Source organism: Danio rerio, chromosome 7, assembly GCF_049306965.1.
Source record: "Danio rerio strain Tuebingen ecotype United States chromosome 7, GRCz12tu, whole genome shotgun sequence".
Lineage (NCBI taxonomy): Eukaryota > Metazoa > Chordata > Actinopteri > Cypriniformes > Danionidae > Danio > Danio rerio.
In genome coordinates, this window is record NC_133182.1 from 32037579 (window position 1) to 32055403 (window position 17825).

The window sequence follows — 17825 nt, forward strand, 5'->3', positions numbered from 1 at the left end:
TCATATAAGTCAATAATATCACTGATATTAACCTTTAAAATCTGAATAAATATATATTTACACAAGTAAATAGACTCAATGATTGGCTTAAAATCTGTGGAAATCTGCGGATTTCTGTGTAGGCCTAGTCATAACCAATGCTAAAACAGCTGCCATTAAAAATATTTTCAATATATGGAGCTTTCTGGATTCTTAGAAGCTATGGAAATTAAAAATCTAAAACAGGAAATACATTAGGAGCACTGTTATGGTTTACATCCCTCAAAATGGTTTTTATGTTCTTATTATAAGCATCAATTTACTTTGAATCTTACTCAACTAAAACCAACTTAATTCTGCATGTCAATTAAATGCATCTTGATTTAAGGATAAAATATATATTTGATGAAGGAGAAATATAATTATTATTTGCACAAAGACTAAAATGAAGACTTCTGCTCTGATTTAAGACCTACTTAAAGCCATACAACAGCTTATTATCTGTAACTTGGCCTGCTTTTTTGCCTAAAATGAAAATAAATTTAGTGAGCTGGCCAAAAATCTTGCATTAAAATTCTTACAGAGCTGCTTTATTTTTACGCTGTCGATGCAAATCAAATTCCGAGCATGAATCGAGAAACACGCACATCTATGAGACGACAAATTTGAATACAACGTCTCGTGGCATTCTGGGTGAAGAGAACGACGAGATTAAACCATCTCATCTTTGCGCTATAATGAGTAAGGCAACAAAGGCAACACTACAAAAATGATGAAACGGCTTAGATGTTGTTTTTAGTCAAGCGCCTTGTTTTCTTTCTGTCTCACTGAAAATGCACCTTCTGAGGAGTCTTCTACCCCCTCTGACGCAAGAAAACGCAAAACAGCAGAGCACAGAACATTTGATGGGCGGATGCGTCACTACTCCGTTCTACTTCCAGGAAAAGCAAAAAAAAAAAAAAAAAAACACAGGAAAGCAAAAAAAAAAAAAAAAAAAAGCGAGAAAAAGAGGTGTGGATTTAGGTAAGCAGCTGTAGGGAGTGATGAAGGAAAAGCATTGATTTTTCTTTTATTAAGACATCCTCCAGTGGGGAAACAGAGAGAGGAGCTAAAAGAGACACAGACATGGTCGCAGTGTCTGCAAAGAGGCCACAAATGAGGGCAAAAACAAACATTATACAATATATCCTAAGATCAAATGGTGATTTTGTGCCCGTTTTTAAACACTACAGGTTAAAAGATCAAAGTATGCTCTGCTCACAAAGGCTCCATTAATTTGATCAAAAATAAACAATAGTATTATGAAAAATTATTTTCTATTTTATTATGTCATTTATACCTGAAATTCTTTAAAACCCTTCAAAAATAACTGTAATATGAAGATTTGTTGCTTATAAATTGTTCAAAACAGTTCTGCTGATTCATATTTACGTGAAAATTATTAAAACATATCCATTTAAACACTCTTATTTGGCAAGGAATCAAATTAAAGCGAAAGTAAAAAAATGTATTATGTGATAAATGACTAAATATTTTCGTAACACTTTAATTTGATGGTTCATTTGAGCATTAGTAGGCTGTCTGCTTGATACCTGTTGATACTGCTCCTTTAACAGACATTTAACTGACTATAAGAAGCTTTGCAAGTACATGTCAACTTACACTAACCCCAACCTAAGTCTACTTATAATCTAATGAGAATTGGTTGGCATGTAGATGCAATGTAACCTAAATTCAACAAACAGACCAGCAAAATAAAGTGACCAAAATTTCTTTCAAATAGGTGCCGTCATTTTGTAGTTTCTGTTTATCAAAGAATCCTTAAAAGTAGACTGTATGATGGTTTTCACAAAAATGTAAAGCAAAATAATATATTTTCACTATTTATGATAAATGATTGAGCACCAACAATAGCTGATCATAGTACAGATGCTAATCAGCTGCTAGACTGATGTCTGAAGGATCATGCGACTCAATGAAGACTAGTAATCAGGGATGCACCGAAATGGTTTTTGGGCCAATATCGATAACTCTTAAAATTTAGAGGCCGATAACAGATTTATTAGCCGATGAATAAAAAGACTTCAAAATGTTATATTTATTTACAGCGAACAACTGATTTTATTCAAAAATACTTCATTAAAGTTTGATCCGATCTTATGAACTGAATAGCCTACTCCGTTTCAAAAGGTGACTATATAGACCTCACCATTTCAGATAAATCAGCATCCCAAAAATATTTTTTTCGCAAAGCTAATTAACATGCAACTTGACTGTTGCATGAAAATAATAGTTTAAAAAACAAAATGGGATTTAATTGAACAAGTAACGCAAGCAATGCGTTGATAATAAAAAATAATCATACTAAATTACAAACAAGCCAACGAGTTGTTTAGCACGTGTGAATCGGTGCTATTATTTTTACACATTTAATATTTTATTATTTAAACCAAAATAAACAATGAAACTCTATTAAACATATCTACAATGATAAGCAATATGGTTACTTGAATTGTTAGCACACAGCAATAATAGTACAAAAAAAAAAAAAAAAAAAGGACAGACTTTGAATGAATAAACAATGTCAGGAAAGTTCTGTTATAGTGCATAGTTTAAGTCTGAACAAGTTCGACCTACGCATGCACGAGGATGGCAGTTCTGTACAGTTAAGTAATCTATTGGCTTAAATATATGACAATTCGGCCGATTAAAATAACATTAAAAATAGTATTTATCGGCCGATATTGATATGGCTGCCGATATCTTGTGCATCTCTACTAGTAAGGATGCTGAAAGCTTTGCTTTGTAGCCCATGAATACATTACATAAAAAATAATAAATAAATTAAATATTTCAGTGTCTTGTATGTTGGTCAAATTAACGCAGCTCTGGGTAGCAGAAAAGACTTCTTTCAAAAACACAAAATTCTCAATAATCACAAAATATTGACTGGAAGCGTAGTCAATTGATAAATGTTGACTACCTAAAAGCGAATTAATTATAATAATTTATTAAATATCTATTAAACTGATAATATATATATATATATATATATATATATATATATATATATATATATATTTATTAAACTAGTAATCTTCTAAACCAATTACAATATTGATTTTTAATACAAAAAATTGTAATATGAAGGTTTGTTGTTTACCAAATGATGCAAACAGTATAATAGATTAATATTTACAAGGAAATTATAATCCATGACCTTTCAAAAATGTCCATTTAAACACTCTCATTTAGCAAGAAATCAAATCAAAGTGAAAGCATAATGCCACAAATGACAACTTTTTATTACAAATAAATGCTCTTATTTTGTAGTTTCTGTTTATCAAAGAATCCTGAAAAATAGACTGTATAGCGGTTTCTACAAAAATATGAAGCATAAAAAATATATTTTCACTGTTGATGACAAATGACTGAGCACCAACAATAACTGATCATAATACAGCTATTAATCAGCAATTCAGACTGATGTCTGGAGGATCATGTGACACAATGAAGACTAGTAATGATGCAGAAAGTTTTGCTTTGAAGCCCATGAACAAATTACATAAAATAAATAAATAAAATAAATATTTCACAGTGTCTTTGTTTTTTTGTTTTTGTACTTCTTTCAGAAACAAACATTTAAATGATAACAAAATACTGACTGGAAGCGTAGTCTGTTGATGAATGTTGACTTTCTAAAAGCGGACCAATTATAATAATCCATTAAATATCTATTAAACTGATAAAATTATATTTATAAAATTAACAATCTAAAATAATTACATTCATTTTTACTAAAATAAATAATTGTATATATAAAGTTTTGTTGTACACAAATGTTGCAAAAAGTTGTAAATATTTAATAGGTTATGTAAATATTCATGGTATTAGGATGCATTACCTTTCAAAAAATATTCATTTAAACACTTTTATTTGTCAAGGAATCAAATCAAAGTGAAAGTGATGACATTTACGTAATATGCCAACTTACTAAATATATATTTTTTAAAAGTGCCATAATTTAATAGTTTCTGTTTATCAAAGAATCCTGAAAAATAGACTGTATCGCGGTTTCCACAAAAATACGAAGGAGCAAATATATTTAACCATTGAGAATAAATAATTGAACACTAACAATAACTGATCATAGTTCAGCTGCTTATCAGCAATTTGGACTGATGACTGAAGGATCATGTGACAATGAAAACTAGTAATGATTCTGAAAGTTTTGCTTTGAAGCCCATGAATAAATACATTTTTTCCCCTCAATATTTCAGTGTCTTATGTTTTTGTTCAAATAAATGCAGCCCTGGCAAGTAGAAAAATCTCAATTATCACAAAATATTATCTGTTGATGATTGTTTACCTCCTAAAAGCGGACTGATTATAATAATTTTTTAAATATCTATTAAATAAAAAATAATATTTATTAAAAAATAATTTTCTAAAATAATGATAATCTTCAATTTTGGATTGCTGTTGGGTGTTTGATGTGCTCAAACAAGTGTTTCGGACGAGCATGTCTGCCTCAGACGTTACAATGCCCTAGAGCCTCCCTGCTCGCATAGAAAACATGAAAACATTCAATAATGGCATTTCCAAATGGATAACAGGCCAAGGCTGTCCACTCAGGTGCTGAAATGAGTGCTCAAATAAAGAAATATCACAGTGAACTGAAGGACAAAAAAACAAAATATCTGTTGCAGGGGTAGGCGGTATGACAAATGCTTATATCACCATATACTCTACAGCTATTCTTACTTCAAATCTTTTAGATATTACATAAACGTAAAGTATTTTTTAAGAGTCTAGTGACTTCAATTTAAATAGGACAATAGGCAGGAAAATTAAAGACCTATGTAAATCCAAGTAAAGAGCATTTAATGAATTATTTGAAGGGAAAATCAATGATCTCTAAACGTAAATATAGGAAACAATGCGTTATATTAGCATCAATCCAACATTTGAAAAAGGAATAAATTATTAGTAAGATAATAATATTTAATGTACACCTATGTTTATATTCAAACAATAGAATATAGAAAAAAAGGGTTACTTTATCAGCATTTTTGCCATGTTTTCCAGTATTAATATCTAAAACTTCTAAAATCAAAATGCATTTAATTGGGATGCAAAATGACATGCAATAAAGAACATTTTCAGATAAATTGATCAAATTAAATTGGGTTTCTGTTTAAAACAATGACAATGGACCAAGGAAAAAGTAACCACAAGTACAGAAATTATTTAATAACGTTATTTCTTCATTTTGATTTCCAGTAAATGTATTTTGAATCAAAGATTATAAATTCATAATAGAAATAAAAAAATAAGAAAGATTCAATTTTATTGCAGAGCTTGACGCAATAAATTCCATGATTTTATGTATTTAATGCTTTTTTTCTTGATTTAAAATAATTGTAATTTGTTACATTGTAAAAAGGAAAATTAAGGCCTTATCTAAATTTGAAAATCAATTTTAAGAACCAGAAGGTTATTAATAAATATCTCAGCAAAATCAGCTTCATATTACAGAACATAAACATTACATCTACCATTACAGCCAATAAAGCATGTTGGAAGCACATTTCTGAAGCTTTGGCTGCTGATTTTCTTGATTGCCCGATTGATCGAGTGGTCTAAACTGGTATATCTGTTTCAACAAGTGTATATTAACTGCTCACACAGCCTTAATTTGAGGCAAAAGTGACCTAGCACTGACCTCTGGAGTGTGTCCGTCATGTCCAAGCAGCTTCATTTCATTCTCAATGCGGTGAAGCCATCCCTCGTTCTCCTGGAAGCACTTTTCACTCTCCATTAAGCGTTGTTGCAAGTGCTCCTGGTGAGACTTTAGGGAGGCCAGTTTGCGCTCATACTTACAGGTGGCCTAAAACAAGCAACACAAAAATAAATAAATAAAACAGGGTTTGCACACATACTGAACCGTGAGTTTGTGACTTTTCCAGTTATGCAAGATTAGTGAAGAAAGATATTATTATGTATTACATTTTACATGTTTAATTTTATAGACGGTATTGTCTAGCTAAATTGAAAGATTACTTATTAAAAAAAACTAACAACTAAACTAAAAACTAACAAACAAACATTTCCATGACTAAAACAAAAAAAAGACTACTTTTATCTTTCTTATATATACACACACCTACACAATTTTACATATATTCAAATGTTATATAAAATTTTTTGTATAGTTTGTAATACATACTAAAGTATTAATATAATTTTTAAGTATCTGTTCAAATGCTTTCATCTAATGTGTCCAGTTACATTATTTTCTTTAACATTAACCAAGATGAATAAATACTGTAACAACAGCACTAGTTAAAGTATTAAAGGGATAGTTCACCCACAACTGAATATTGCGTCATTAATTACTACATGATCCAAATCTTTCTTTATTCTTCTGAACTCAAGAGAAGATATTTTACTACTTCAGTAGTTTTTGTTATTCTTACTATGGAAGTCATAATTACAGTTTTGCAGCTTTCTTCAAAAATATATATTCTTTACAGTACATTCACACAGGGCATCAGTGCCTGACAAAGGGCGTGTCTGAAGCTTTGTGCTGACGCGATCGTCATAGAGCTGGGGTATTTGCATACTGCATTTCATTGCATGTGTATTGACAATAAAGTTGAATCTAATCTAATCTAATCTAATCTAATCTAATCTAATCTAAAGGCATCTGATGGCCTTGAAAATTTGAGAATTTCTTAACTTCTGCAGTGAGCAGACCTTCAATTCAGCAACGCTTGATGTCACCATTCAAAGTGAATGGGAATTGTTGACTATAATGTGAATTGGATGTTAATGTTCAACTGAATCTTTTAATTATTTATTTATTTTGATAAAAGTTTGTAAATTGTGAGTAAATTTTCATTTTAAGGTTAAATTTGTCCTTTAACTTGTATTATCTGATATTGCAAATTGTGACCATTTCCACTTAATCCACATATAACTTTGAACAAAAGCGTTTTAGATATTCTCCTCCAATATCTTTAATCAACTGTGTATGAGTGTTTTTACCCTTTCAGCCTTGTTGTCAGGGAAGAAGATAAGACTCTGCTGGTGCCATGACTCCCTGTGCCTCATAGTCAACCTGCTTTCATTCAGCTGCTTCTCAATGTCCAAATGCTCTTTACGGAGCTTCAGACGATCTGAAAACACACTGCGCAGGGACTCCGACATCCTGCACAGACACAAAAGCAGACTCGCTATCTTGATTGCCTACCACTTGATTACAACGCACACCACTCTCACTTTCCCTCTGAAATAGTTCCCTTGTAATTAATGTACATGCAAAAATGCATTTCTCCCATCATCAGTGTGGATTAAATTATAACATGAACATCTTGAACTGTAGAAGGGGAGTTCTTAGGGGGCCAGGGTCAAACACTAAATAAAATCAGTCATCTAATGCTGGTTATTAAAGAATATAATGTTGATTCAAATAGTTACAAACAAGTACACAGTAATTCATTTGCAATGGAAGATCAGTCTCTGAAAAATTAAGCAAGACACAACCAAAACTTAATCCAGTTCCAAAAGTTGGGTTAGTTCACCAAATTACTCACGCTTGTGTTTTCTCAAACCCCTGAGAGACCAAAATTAGATACTTTGAATGAAATTCAAGAGCTCTCTGACCCTCCTTAGACAGCAAGAGTTGCGAGTCATTAAAAGTCCAAAAAAGTACCAATAATATCCTCAAAAGTCCACAAGTCATCAATGGCTCAGTCGTAATGTTGTGAAGCTACAGGAATTATTTTGTGTGCAAAAAAACCCCCATTAGAAATAATGACTTTGCTCAACATTTTCTTCTCTTCAGTGTCAGTTCAGGGCGTGAGTTCATGTGCACTGGTGTATACTTCGAATGCCTGTGTGCAATTTCCTCTGTTTGAAACAAAATGTGGGCACAGACAAATGATATGTTCATGACACGCATATAGAGCACAGCACTTGTGTGAAAGTGTGCCCTGAACTGACAATAAAGAGTGGGCAAAAATGCATTTCAGTGGCTTCATAAAAAGTGGTATTTGTACCTGTTTTGGATTTAAAAAAGCCCAGGGAGGCTCAGAGAGCTCTCATATTATTCAAAATATCTGTTTTCTGAAGATGAATGTAGGGTTCTTTCCAGATGCACTTTCAAACTTTTGTGTGGCAAATTGCATATTTACATACTCACATTATATTAGGTGCTATTTGTTATAGTACAAGTCCAACAATGATTTACTGTCATTTACCCTCTTAAATGTCATGTACTCACGTGTCAGCTTTTTAAAATTGATTTTAATTTTATGCATTGTTCACTTATGATAATGAAAATGTTAATCTCCATGCGTTCTGTCTTCAATCACTGATTAAAGAGCGGAGATGAAAAAAAGGTTATAATAAAATACAGGAAGATCATGCTACAGACAGACTTTAGAAACTTCATTTTACACAAAAGTAAAAATATTAAATTTATTTAAAGAGCTAATTACTTTCTATTAAAAGGTTGCATGAAATTAAATTACATTTTTTAGATGTCAGTTTCAGTCTGTTAGTTTTAAAGATGTTAATTAGCTAGTGAAACAGTGACAACATTCACATTTACAAGATAGAAACCTAATATAAACATCCTAAGCTTGCAATTTGTCACTTCTGTCTAAATGGATCAAGTGTTTTTTTTTTTTTTGACGCCACCGCATACTTCAGTTTCTCATCAAATCTTCTGACCAATCAAATGTTTTCTTGTATCTGACATGCCCACCCCCTTCTCTCATTGGCTTTTCATTTAACGTGCTTGAGCTCAACCAATCTTATTAGCAGAATTGTGAGAAAAAAAAAACGCTATTGGCTTTTTAAAGGGGCGGAGCTATTATATACCCCGCCCTCTCCATGTTTTGGTTAAGATCATGTCAAACATCCAATAAAAATGCATATTTTAAAAGCACTTCACTGGACCTTTTAGTAAAATAAATAATTATTGACAGCAACAATTACATTTTCAAGCAGTTTATCTAAATTCTAAACATGTACAAACCTTCAAACACTACATTAAAAGTATTCCCAGCACCTGTACAAACCCTGTTAATGAAGGTCTCAGGGGTTTGGAATGCCATGAGGGCAAGCATTAAATAGCATCACTTTTTTTTTGGGTGAACTCTATCTCATTATTAAAAAAAAAAAAAACTGGACACTGGACCCTATGATTTTCATGGATATATTAAACATTTACAAATGTTAAATAAAATAATTCTTAATTTAATTTGTTAATAGGTCTCATGAAAATAGTTAAATTAAAAGTTTCATGATTATGTTGTTCCATAACTGGACATTCCGTTTGATTCTTAAAATCTAACCAATATTAAAAGAGTCCTGAACAAAAGTGGTTCAGAGGACCCAAGCAATGCACCCTATAATTATATTCATTCATTTAAATATTTTCCTTTGGCTTAGACCCTTATTTATTAATGGTCACCACAGTGGAATGAACCGCCAACTATTCCAGCACGTTTTACACAACGGATGCCCTTCCAGCTGCAACCCAGTACTGGGAAACACCCATATACTTGCATTCACACACTACGGCAAATTTAGTTCATCCAATTCACCTATTGTGCATGTCTTTGGACTGTGGGGGAAACCAGAGCACCATGAGGAAACCCACGTGAACAAGGGGAGAGCTTGCAAACTCCACACAGAAATGCTAACTGTCCCAACCGGGACTCAAACCAGCAACCTTGCTGTGACAGTGCTAACCACTAAGCCATCATGCCTTCTCATAATTAAAAATTATTATAATTTCTGAAAAGTTTATGACATTGAACAACAGTAAGTCACAGGGAAAAAAAACATCCAAAGGTTGCCTATGAAAGCCTCAGTTTCTCTTCTATTGAATATAGGAAAGTGCTAAAGGCCATCGTGCTCTCATTCAAACACATTCTCCGCTGAGAGCCTTCAATACTCCAACACTGCCTTTTGCAACATGGCACCTCAATGAATGCTTTGAGATATCACCTGAACTGTGTGGGGGAGGCATAAGTTTTGATTTAGAAAAAAAAAAAGTCCATTGAGAGAGAGTGCAGAGGCTGTATTTGGGGCCATAATGTTGGTGCAGCGCTGACACTGCCAGACTCCTGCATTATTAATGTGGGCTGGAGCTCGCCGAGCACCTTCTTTCCCTCCCTCCCTTTCTCACTCACTCGGCAAGTTGTGAATTCTGATGCCGGTGAATGAAACGCGTAAGAGTGAGACTCATTCAGCTTTTTTCCCCTCCTCCTTCCCCTCTCTATACCTCCCACCCTTGCTGTTTTCCCTGTTTCTCTCCTCCTCCCTCCGTCTGTCCTTCCTTTTCTCCCTCCCATCTACGGATGCTGCGGTGGTTTTTGCTGACGATAACCACAAAAAAAAAAAAAAGAAAAGGAGAACTGAATCAAGAGGGGTGGGGATGCGGGACGTGTCGCAAAACTGTGATACATTCCCTTGTCTAAACAAGCAACAAAGCAGAAAAACAAAAGAGGGATGGAGGGGGGGGGGATAAACAAACAAACGTGAAAAATTAAAGAAACAGAGGAAAAACAACAAAGCACAAGTCTCCAATCTCCACTGGGCCTGATGAAAAATGCAGAGGTAAGGAGACCTCCACCTGCGATGGTGTCTGGCTTTGTCCTGTGTACTCTTACTCATGAATAATTGAGGCGTATTCAAAGTTTCAAAGGACAGCGTTAAAGAGCTGCACATCACACATGGCATAAAATAAACAACATCTAAACAAACAAAAACACAGGTCTCAAGGAGCGTGCCCATGTCTGCAAATAGAGTTTGCAGCGTCGCATGGGTGCACGCTTATGGAGCGAACATAAGCGTCCTTGTACACACGTGCACAAACGCAGTGCTTACTTCTCAAATTCAGCTCTTTTCTGGATGGAGATTGGATTCAGGGCAGGAGCCTCTGCCTTCCGCTCTTCATACTCTTTGAGTTTCTGTTTCAGCATGACAATCTGAAAGCACACACAAACACAAACATATATACATACATGCTCTCATTAAACAAGTTAGTTTTATGTGGATGAGAGCCATCTTAACTAACTGAAGAAGCAAACCAGATTTACAAAAGAAAATTGTTCTACATTAAGACCAGATTACAAAATGCAGGGAAGATAAAATTGGTTACTTCCAAATACTTTTGATTTCAGTAATTAAAAAGCTTATGAAATTAATTGAAATAATAAAACTTGCACAACTGTTGAAATGTATTACTATTATTTATACAAGTTAATGACATTTTTTCTTATTTTATTGCTCAATTTAATTTTATTGCTGCTAAAATTGAGAGAGATAGAGATTTGAGTTTGTCAGCTTCTCTGGCTATGTCATGGGGAAAAAAACAGATCAAGTTTCTGCTAAAATTGAAAAAAACAAAAAAAAAAAAACGTTTTAATAAGTGTATTACTTTGTAAAAGTACAAGCTACTGTCCAATAATAGTCTGATATTTCTGTCATAATTTATTCAATATAAATCAAACTTTTTTTCACTGGAGAGAAGTTGACACATTTATGCTCTCGTATAATGAAACATATTTTTGCGATTAATATTTACACACTAGTATATATCCTGATTCATAAAGATCAAGAGTAACCAAACTTTTCATATGAGGGCCTAAAAACTAAACTTGATTGAGGGTGGTGGGGGCTAAAGTTAAATAAACTAAACTATTACATTAAAGCTGCCATGGTAGTTTCCTAATTTATACATATTTAAAAAAAAAAAATAAATACTTTAATCGTATTATTAATTATATATATTTTTTTACAATTTATAATGAGCTTCTTTCAATAAAAATTATTCATTGAATACACCTGATTTGCTCTGCGAGGATCCTAAATAAAAAAAAAAAAATCTGATTCATGCACAACATTTAAGATTTTTCCTTCCATTTGCTTTTTTGTTTCTCAACAATCAAACAAACAAACAAAAGGTTACAATAAAATTAGAAATGACGAGCTCTGTTGAAGGCCCCAACCTTCTCATCATTCTCCCTCTCTTCTCAAAATGGGATGATGGGCCAAATCAAAAGTTACATGGGCCAAATTTGGCCCGCAGGCCCAAGTTCAGGGTCTCTCTGATATAGATGTACAGCAAATCTTACATTCATCCAAAATGTAAGAAATGTAATAATTATCAAACAATATTGAGCAAATAGCATTTGTATGACTAGATTTAAGGGTTGCACGACATTGGGAAAAAAATACATTGCGATTTTCAAAGTAATTGTACAGCAGTAATTGTAGTAATTATTGTGAACAATTTATTTATATTTGCGCTAATATAAAATTTTATTTGACCTTGTAATAAACAAAAAGGTTACGTTAAAATTGGAAATGACAAGCTCTGATGAAGGCATTGGCCCCAACCTTCTCATCATTTTCCCTCACTTCTCAAGATGGGATGTTGGGCCCACTTTGGCACAGGCCCTAGTTTGGGCCTCTCTGGTAAAGATGTACAGCAATTCTTACATTCATCCAAAATGTAAGAAATTTATTTAAGATTTACAAACAACAGAGAGTAAACTGCATTTTTAAGACTAGATCCTAGGGCTGCAGAATATTGGGGAAAAAACTGACATTGCAATATTTTATTTTCCTGCAATAGATATTGCGATATTGTGCATATCAGCCCGAGTTAGAAACATTATAATTCATAATGCCTGAATGCTTGAACTTGCTAAAAATGCTAACATGGGCCTTAAGAAACCATGCAAATGCTAAAGTTGTTGGTAACATTGTGAAGTCACTGCAAAATGTAAGCATAAATTACTGAGGCTACAGGTCAACTATAACCCTGACCCTACAGTGCAAAGCCTACGCTGTGACTACTGCGAATGCACACATTGCAATATCGATGCTGAAACTATATATTGGGCAGCCCTCTTAGAATCTGAGATCCCATCCACATTTCCTAATCATTGAAATCATAAGGCCCGTAGAATGAGATTATTTAAGTTTTATTGTTTTTACCTCAGCTTTCTGCTTTTCACAGATGATGGCATACTGTCCTATGTGACTGTCCAAGCTCATCACATTACTCCTCAGCTGAAAAACAGAATAAGAAATACAATCCAGGTTCTTTATTTGTGGTAAACTCATGGATGAGTGTGCATGTGTGTGTGGGACTTACAGTGGATTTGATCTCCTTGGCGCGGTTGGCATATTTGAGAGTGTTGTGTGTATCTTCATATGAAAGTGAGGATGGACTGACATTTGCAATCATTACAGTTCGGCAGTTTCCACCCAGAGAGTCTTTGAGAAGTCGCGTCAGCTTGCTATCTCTGTAAGGAATGTGCGTCTTCTTACACTGAGAAAATAAAAACAACAACAAACTAAAGCCAAGAACATCAGTAAAAGATGTCAACAACATATAAGACACAATGACTCAAACCCAAAATGCATAGAGTCTTCAAAAACTAGGCTGAGATGACACAATTAGGCTTAAAATTTCATTTTAGGCCATTTCTGAGATGAGTTCACAATGGATCCTTGTCTATGGCTCACCCTACTATGTTACTGACCAATCTGAGGCAAGCTTTTTTCTTATTTTTTTCAGTTGGTCTACAGAGAATCTGTGTCTAGATAAACATTTTTAAAAGCATTTTGAAGGAAATTAATTACTATTCATGTCACATTTATTGGTTAATCATCTGAAATTCTGATATTCACTCACCGGCCACTTTATTAGCTACAACTTCTGAAAGAAATGTTTGTGCAAATTTTGAATCCTCCAATCACATGGCAGCAACTCAACACATTTAGGCATGTAGACATGGTCAAGACAATCTGCTGCAGTTCTGAGCCTTAGAATGGGGAAGAAAGGTGATTTAAATGACTTTGAAAGTGGCATGGTTGTTAGTGTCAGACAGGCTGGTCTGAGCATTTCAGAAACTGCTGATCTACTGGAATTTTCACGCACAACCATCTCTAGGGTTTGCAGAGAATGGTCAGAAAAAGAGCAAATATCCAGTGAGTGGCAGTTCTGTGCGCACAAATGGCTTGTTGATGCCAGAGGTCAGTGGAGAATGGCCAGACTGGTTTGAGCTGATAGAAAGGCAACAGTAATTAAAATCACCACCTGTTACAATGCAGAAGTGCATCTCTTAATGCACAACGAGTCCAACCTTGAGACGGATGGGCTATAGCAGCAGAAGACCACACCGGGTGCCACTCCTGTCAGCTAAAAACAGGAAACTTTAGGTCCATTTGTACCAATTGAGCATTGTGTCAATGCCACATCCTACCCAAGTATTGTTGCTGACCATGTCCATCTCTTTATGACCACAGTGTACCCATCTTTTGATGGCTACTTCCAGCACAATAACATGCCATCTCATAAAGAGCAAATTATCTCCACAGTCACTAGATTTTAATCCCATAGAGGACCTTTTAAAATTGATTTAACCTTGTAATAAATACTTCTATCAAAATGTTTGTATACATCACGCACGCACGCACACACACACACACACACACACACACACACACGCGTATGTTCACTAAAATGGCCAATTCATTCTAAATTCACAGATTTTAGTCTCAACGCCTGTTATATCATGAAGCTAAATCTTCACTTCAATTGCAAACAATATTTTTTTTAAAGAGAGAGTCGGCAACAAATAATGATGCCGACCTTCACTAACACATCCTAACAATAATTTCAATTTGTCTCATCTCAGCAGCTTCATGTTCAAATGGCCAGTTGGTACTCTGGCTTTCATCATGCTGGCCTGTCTGACCCGCAAAAGAAAGCATTCGCAAACTGATGGTCTAATTAATCTCAGCATCCAACGACTGATGCACACTCCATATCCCAAACATCAAAGCCAAGTTTCCACTTAGCTGATGTGAAACCTCCAACATACATGGAGAATGACATGCACACAATGTGCCAAAACAAACACGAAGAAAACACAAAAGTCAGGGGAGGCAAATGTGGAAACTTTGTATATCTGATCTCATCCAGCTGATGTCTCAAACTATAGCCCACATCTGGACTGTGTATGTTTTCATTTTTTCTATTAGCTTTGATTCAAATGGTGGCCTGCTGGGAACTTCACACAACTGCACCCTCTTGCAAAGAGGTGAAAAAGTCTGTGGCCCACTTTTCACTGATTTTCTGGTCAGAACGATTGCACCAAACAGAAAAACGACATCTTAAGTGACAAACAGCGTTGGGTAAGTTAGGTAGTTACTAATTCATGATTAGAATTACAAAAATAGTATTTAAATTACTATTTAACTGTCTAAAAAGATATTTAATTACTCAATAAGTGATTTAATTACTTAAAACCTCGTAAAATTGCAATAAATCTCAATCCATAGACAAAAGAAATAAAACTTTTTATTCTTACATGTTTGGGTCAAACAGGGCATGTTCACTTTATTCAATCTAATTTATTACTTAAGAAATTTTAAACATTAAACATAATTTTGCAGGTGCAAATGCAGTCTTGTCGCGTTAATGATGAATGTGGAGAGCGCATGCTTGGAATGGAGGTCTTTGTTGATAGATATTGGTTTGTTAATAATTATTGGTGATTGTGCCTCCAGCCCTCATGCCTTCGTCATTAAATGAGGAATTTCATTTTCATTAAATTAAAATAAGTTTCTTAGATTTTAGTATCTGTATTGTTAGCTTTTAAGATATCTATAGGTTAACTGTGCTCCAAAACAGTTACAAAATTCATGTTTAGGAGATATAAAACCGATATAAACATGTAAAGCTTGCAGTGTCACTTCAACCGAATTGGATCAAAAGTTTTATTTACATCATCTCATACTACAGTTTCTCTTTAAATCATAACCATCAAATGCCCTTAAGTATGACATACCCCGTCCCCCTTAAAGACGCTTCTCATTTGCTTTTCATTTGATGCGCTTCAGCTCAACCACACTCACTGGCAGAGCAGTGATGAAACAATGTTATTGGCTGTTTTTAAAAAGGGGAGTAACTACAATTTGCCCGACCTTCTCTCAGTGTTTCAGTTGAAATTATTATCAAACATCAAATAAAAATGCATATTTTAAAGCACTTTATGAGACCTTTAAAGCGACAGGACTACAATTGGACTACATTCACCAATAATTGTTTGATTAGGCTGTGGATTGTTTATATTCATTTGCTTTTAATCGCAAAACATTATCAACATCGACTGCCCTTATAAGAATCACGAAGGACCTAAGATACAGTTAAAAAAAAATCTTCTTTCATTTTTTACCAAAAAGAGAAAGTCATCTACATCAAGGATGACCTGTGGGTGATTAAATTAACAGGAAATCTTCATTTTGGGATGAACACTCTCTAACCATGTTTTATTAAAAAAAAAAAAAAAAAAACACCAAAAAAGTACTTTGCAACTTATCTGACTTAGGCATGGGACGATAACCGGTTTCAAGGTTTACCTTTGTTTAGAAAAGTCAAGGTTATAAAGCCGCCAAAGTTTTCTGTTATACTGTTCCTAAGGTATATGAAAGGTTATTTTTGATACATGGTTTTTATAACAATTTTATTTACTTTTTAGGGCAACAGTATCCCCAGAAGAAAAGAAACCTTCACATCGAAAGCTACTGGTCCAAAATATTTTAAATGTTTCTTAAAATAAAATATATTATGTTCAATGTGGGAAAAGGTTGTTTTTTAACCAGATATTTAAGAAGAACTAATTTTGGAGCAGCAATCACAATTCTGTGATAATTTTATCCAAGGTTATCATACCGTCAGAATCTTACACTGGCCCATGCCTAATCTGAATAATAATTCATTTTTCTTAAGCATGTGCAATTGTCTTTGGTTAAAAATATAATTATTTTATAGAATATATTTGTATACAATAACACATTTACTCCACTTTACTTCTTGATTTACTTTTATTGAATCTGAATTGAGTTACTCATAACTAGGGATGTAACAGTATTGTAAATACCGTCATACCGTCATACCGCAATAGTAATTTTTTTTCAACATTACCATGGGCGCATGACTCAATAAAACTATATTTCTGAGAAAAGTTTGCTTAGGCAAATGAAGCGAACGGGAGGTAGCGGAAACTACAATTCCCATTAGCCTAGGCGTGGCCATCATCCTTTGCGGTCTGTTGTTACTAAAGATCCAGTAATGCGGAAATGCAGTGTGTTGCTAGTAGCAGGTAAGAAAAAGAGCTGGAAATGATTGAACCTAAAGCGAGTTTTAAATCGGATGTGTGGAAGCATTTTGGTTTCTTTCTAAAAAGATACGAAAAATATAAGTCGGGGAATAAGACTAAAAACAGTCATCGGGACTGCAGAACACGGCACACTTGTTAGATTGATGCAGACATTGACTTGTACCGCAAAGAGACCTCTATCTCATTCATGGCTTGTCCTCTCAAGTGGTGGAAAGACAATGCACAACGTTACCCACTGCTGTCAACCTTGGCTTAATCATATCTCTCTGTCCCAGACACCTCAGTCCCAAATTAGAGGGTTTTTTTCTGTTGCAGGGGACATGCCCAGAGATCCCAGCTTTTACCAGATTATAGTTATATGATAATTTTCCTTAAAAAACCCATCTCTATCTAAGTGAGTGAGTGATTAAATGTTGAATGTGATGAGTTTAACAATACTAAATTGAAACTTTATTTTTTTTTATATGGTTTAATAGTTTTTTGTTATTAAAATTGAAAAATTGAAGTTCCTGTTTCGAAACTTACAGATAGATGGCTAATTAGTATGTCATTAATATGTTCAGTGCTAAGGTAAATAAACAATTTTGGCACTTTTTTCGAGTCTTTTCATTAATTTTGTTTTTCTTG

General features: G+C 34.0%; 1 protein-coding gene across 3 annotated transcripts in view; it reads right to left on the bottom strand.

Annotated features, from left to right (window-relative positions):
- The window catches only part of kif18a (kinesin family member 18A), a 45385-nt gene that overhangs the window by 13466 nt on the left and 14094 nt on the right, over positions 1–17825 (bottom strand). For all 3 annotated transcript variants that reach the window (XM_073906277.1, NM_200239.1, XM_073906278.1), the window contains 5 exon segments: positions 13163–13339; positions 13003–13077; positions 10885–10985; positions 7030–7192; positions 5705–5869 (listed from right to left, as the gene is read on the bottom strand). In XM_073906277.1, the coding sequence (XP_073762378.1) occupies positions 5705–5869; positions 7030–7192; positions 10885–10985; positions 13003–13077; positions 13163–13339 (681 nt within the window).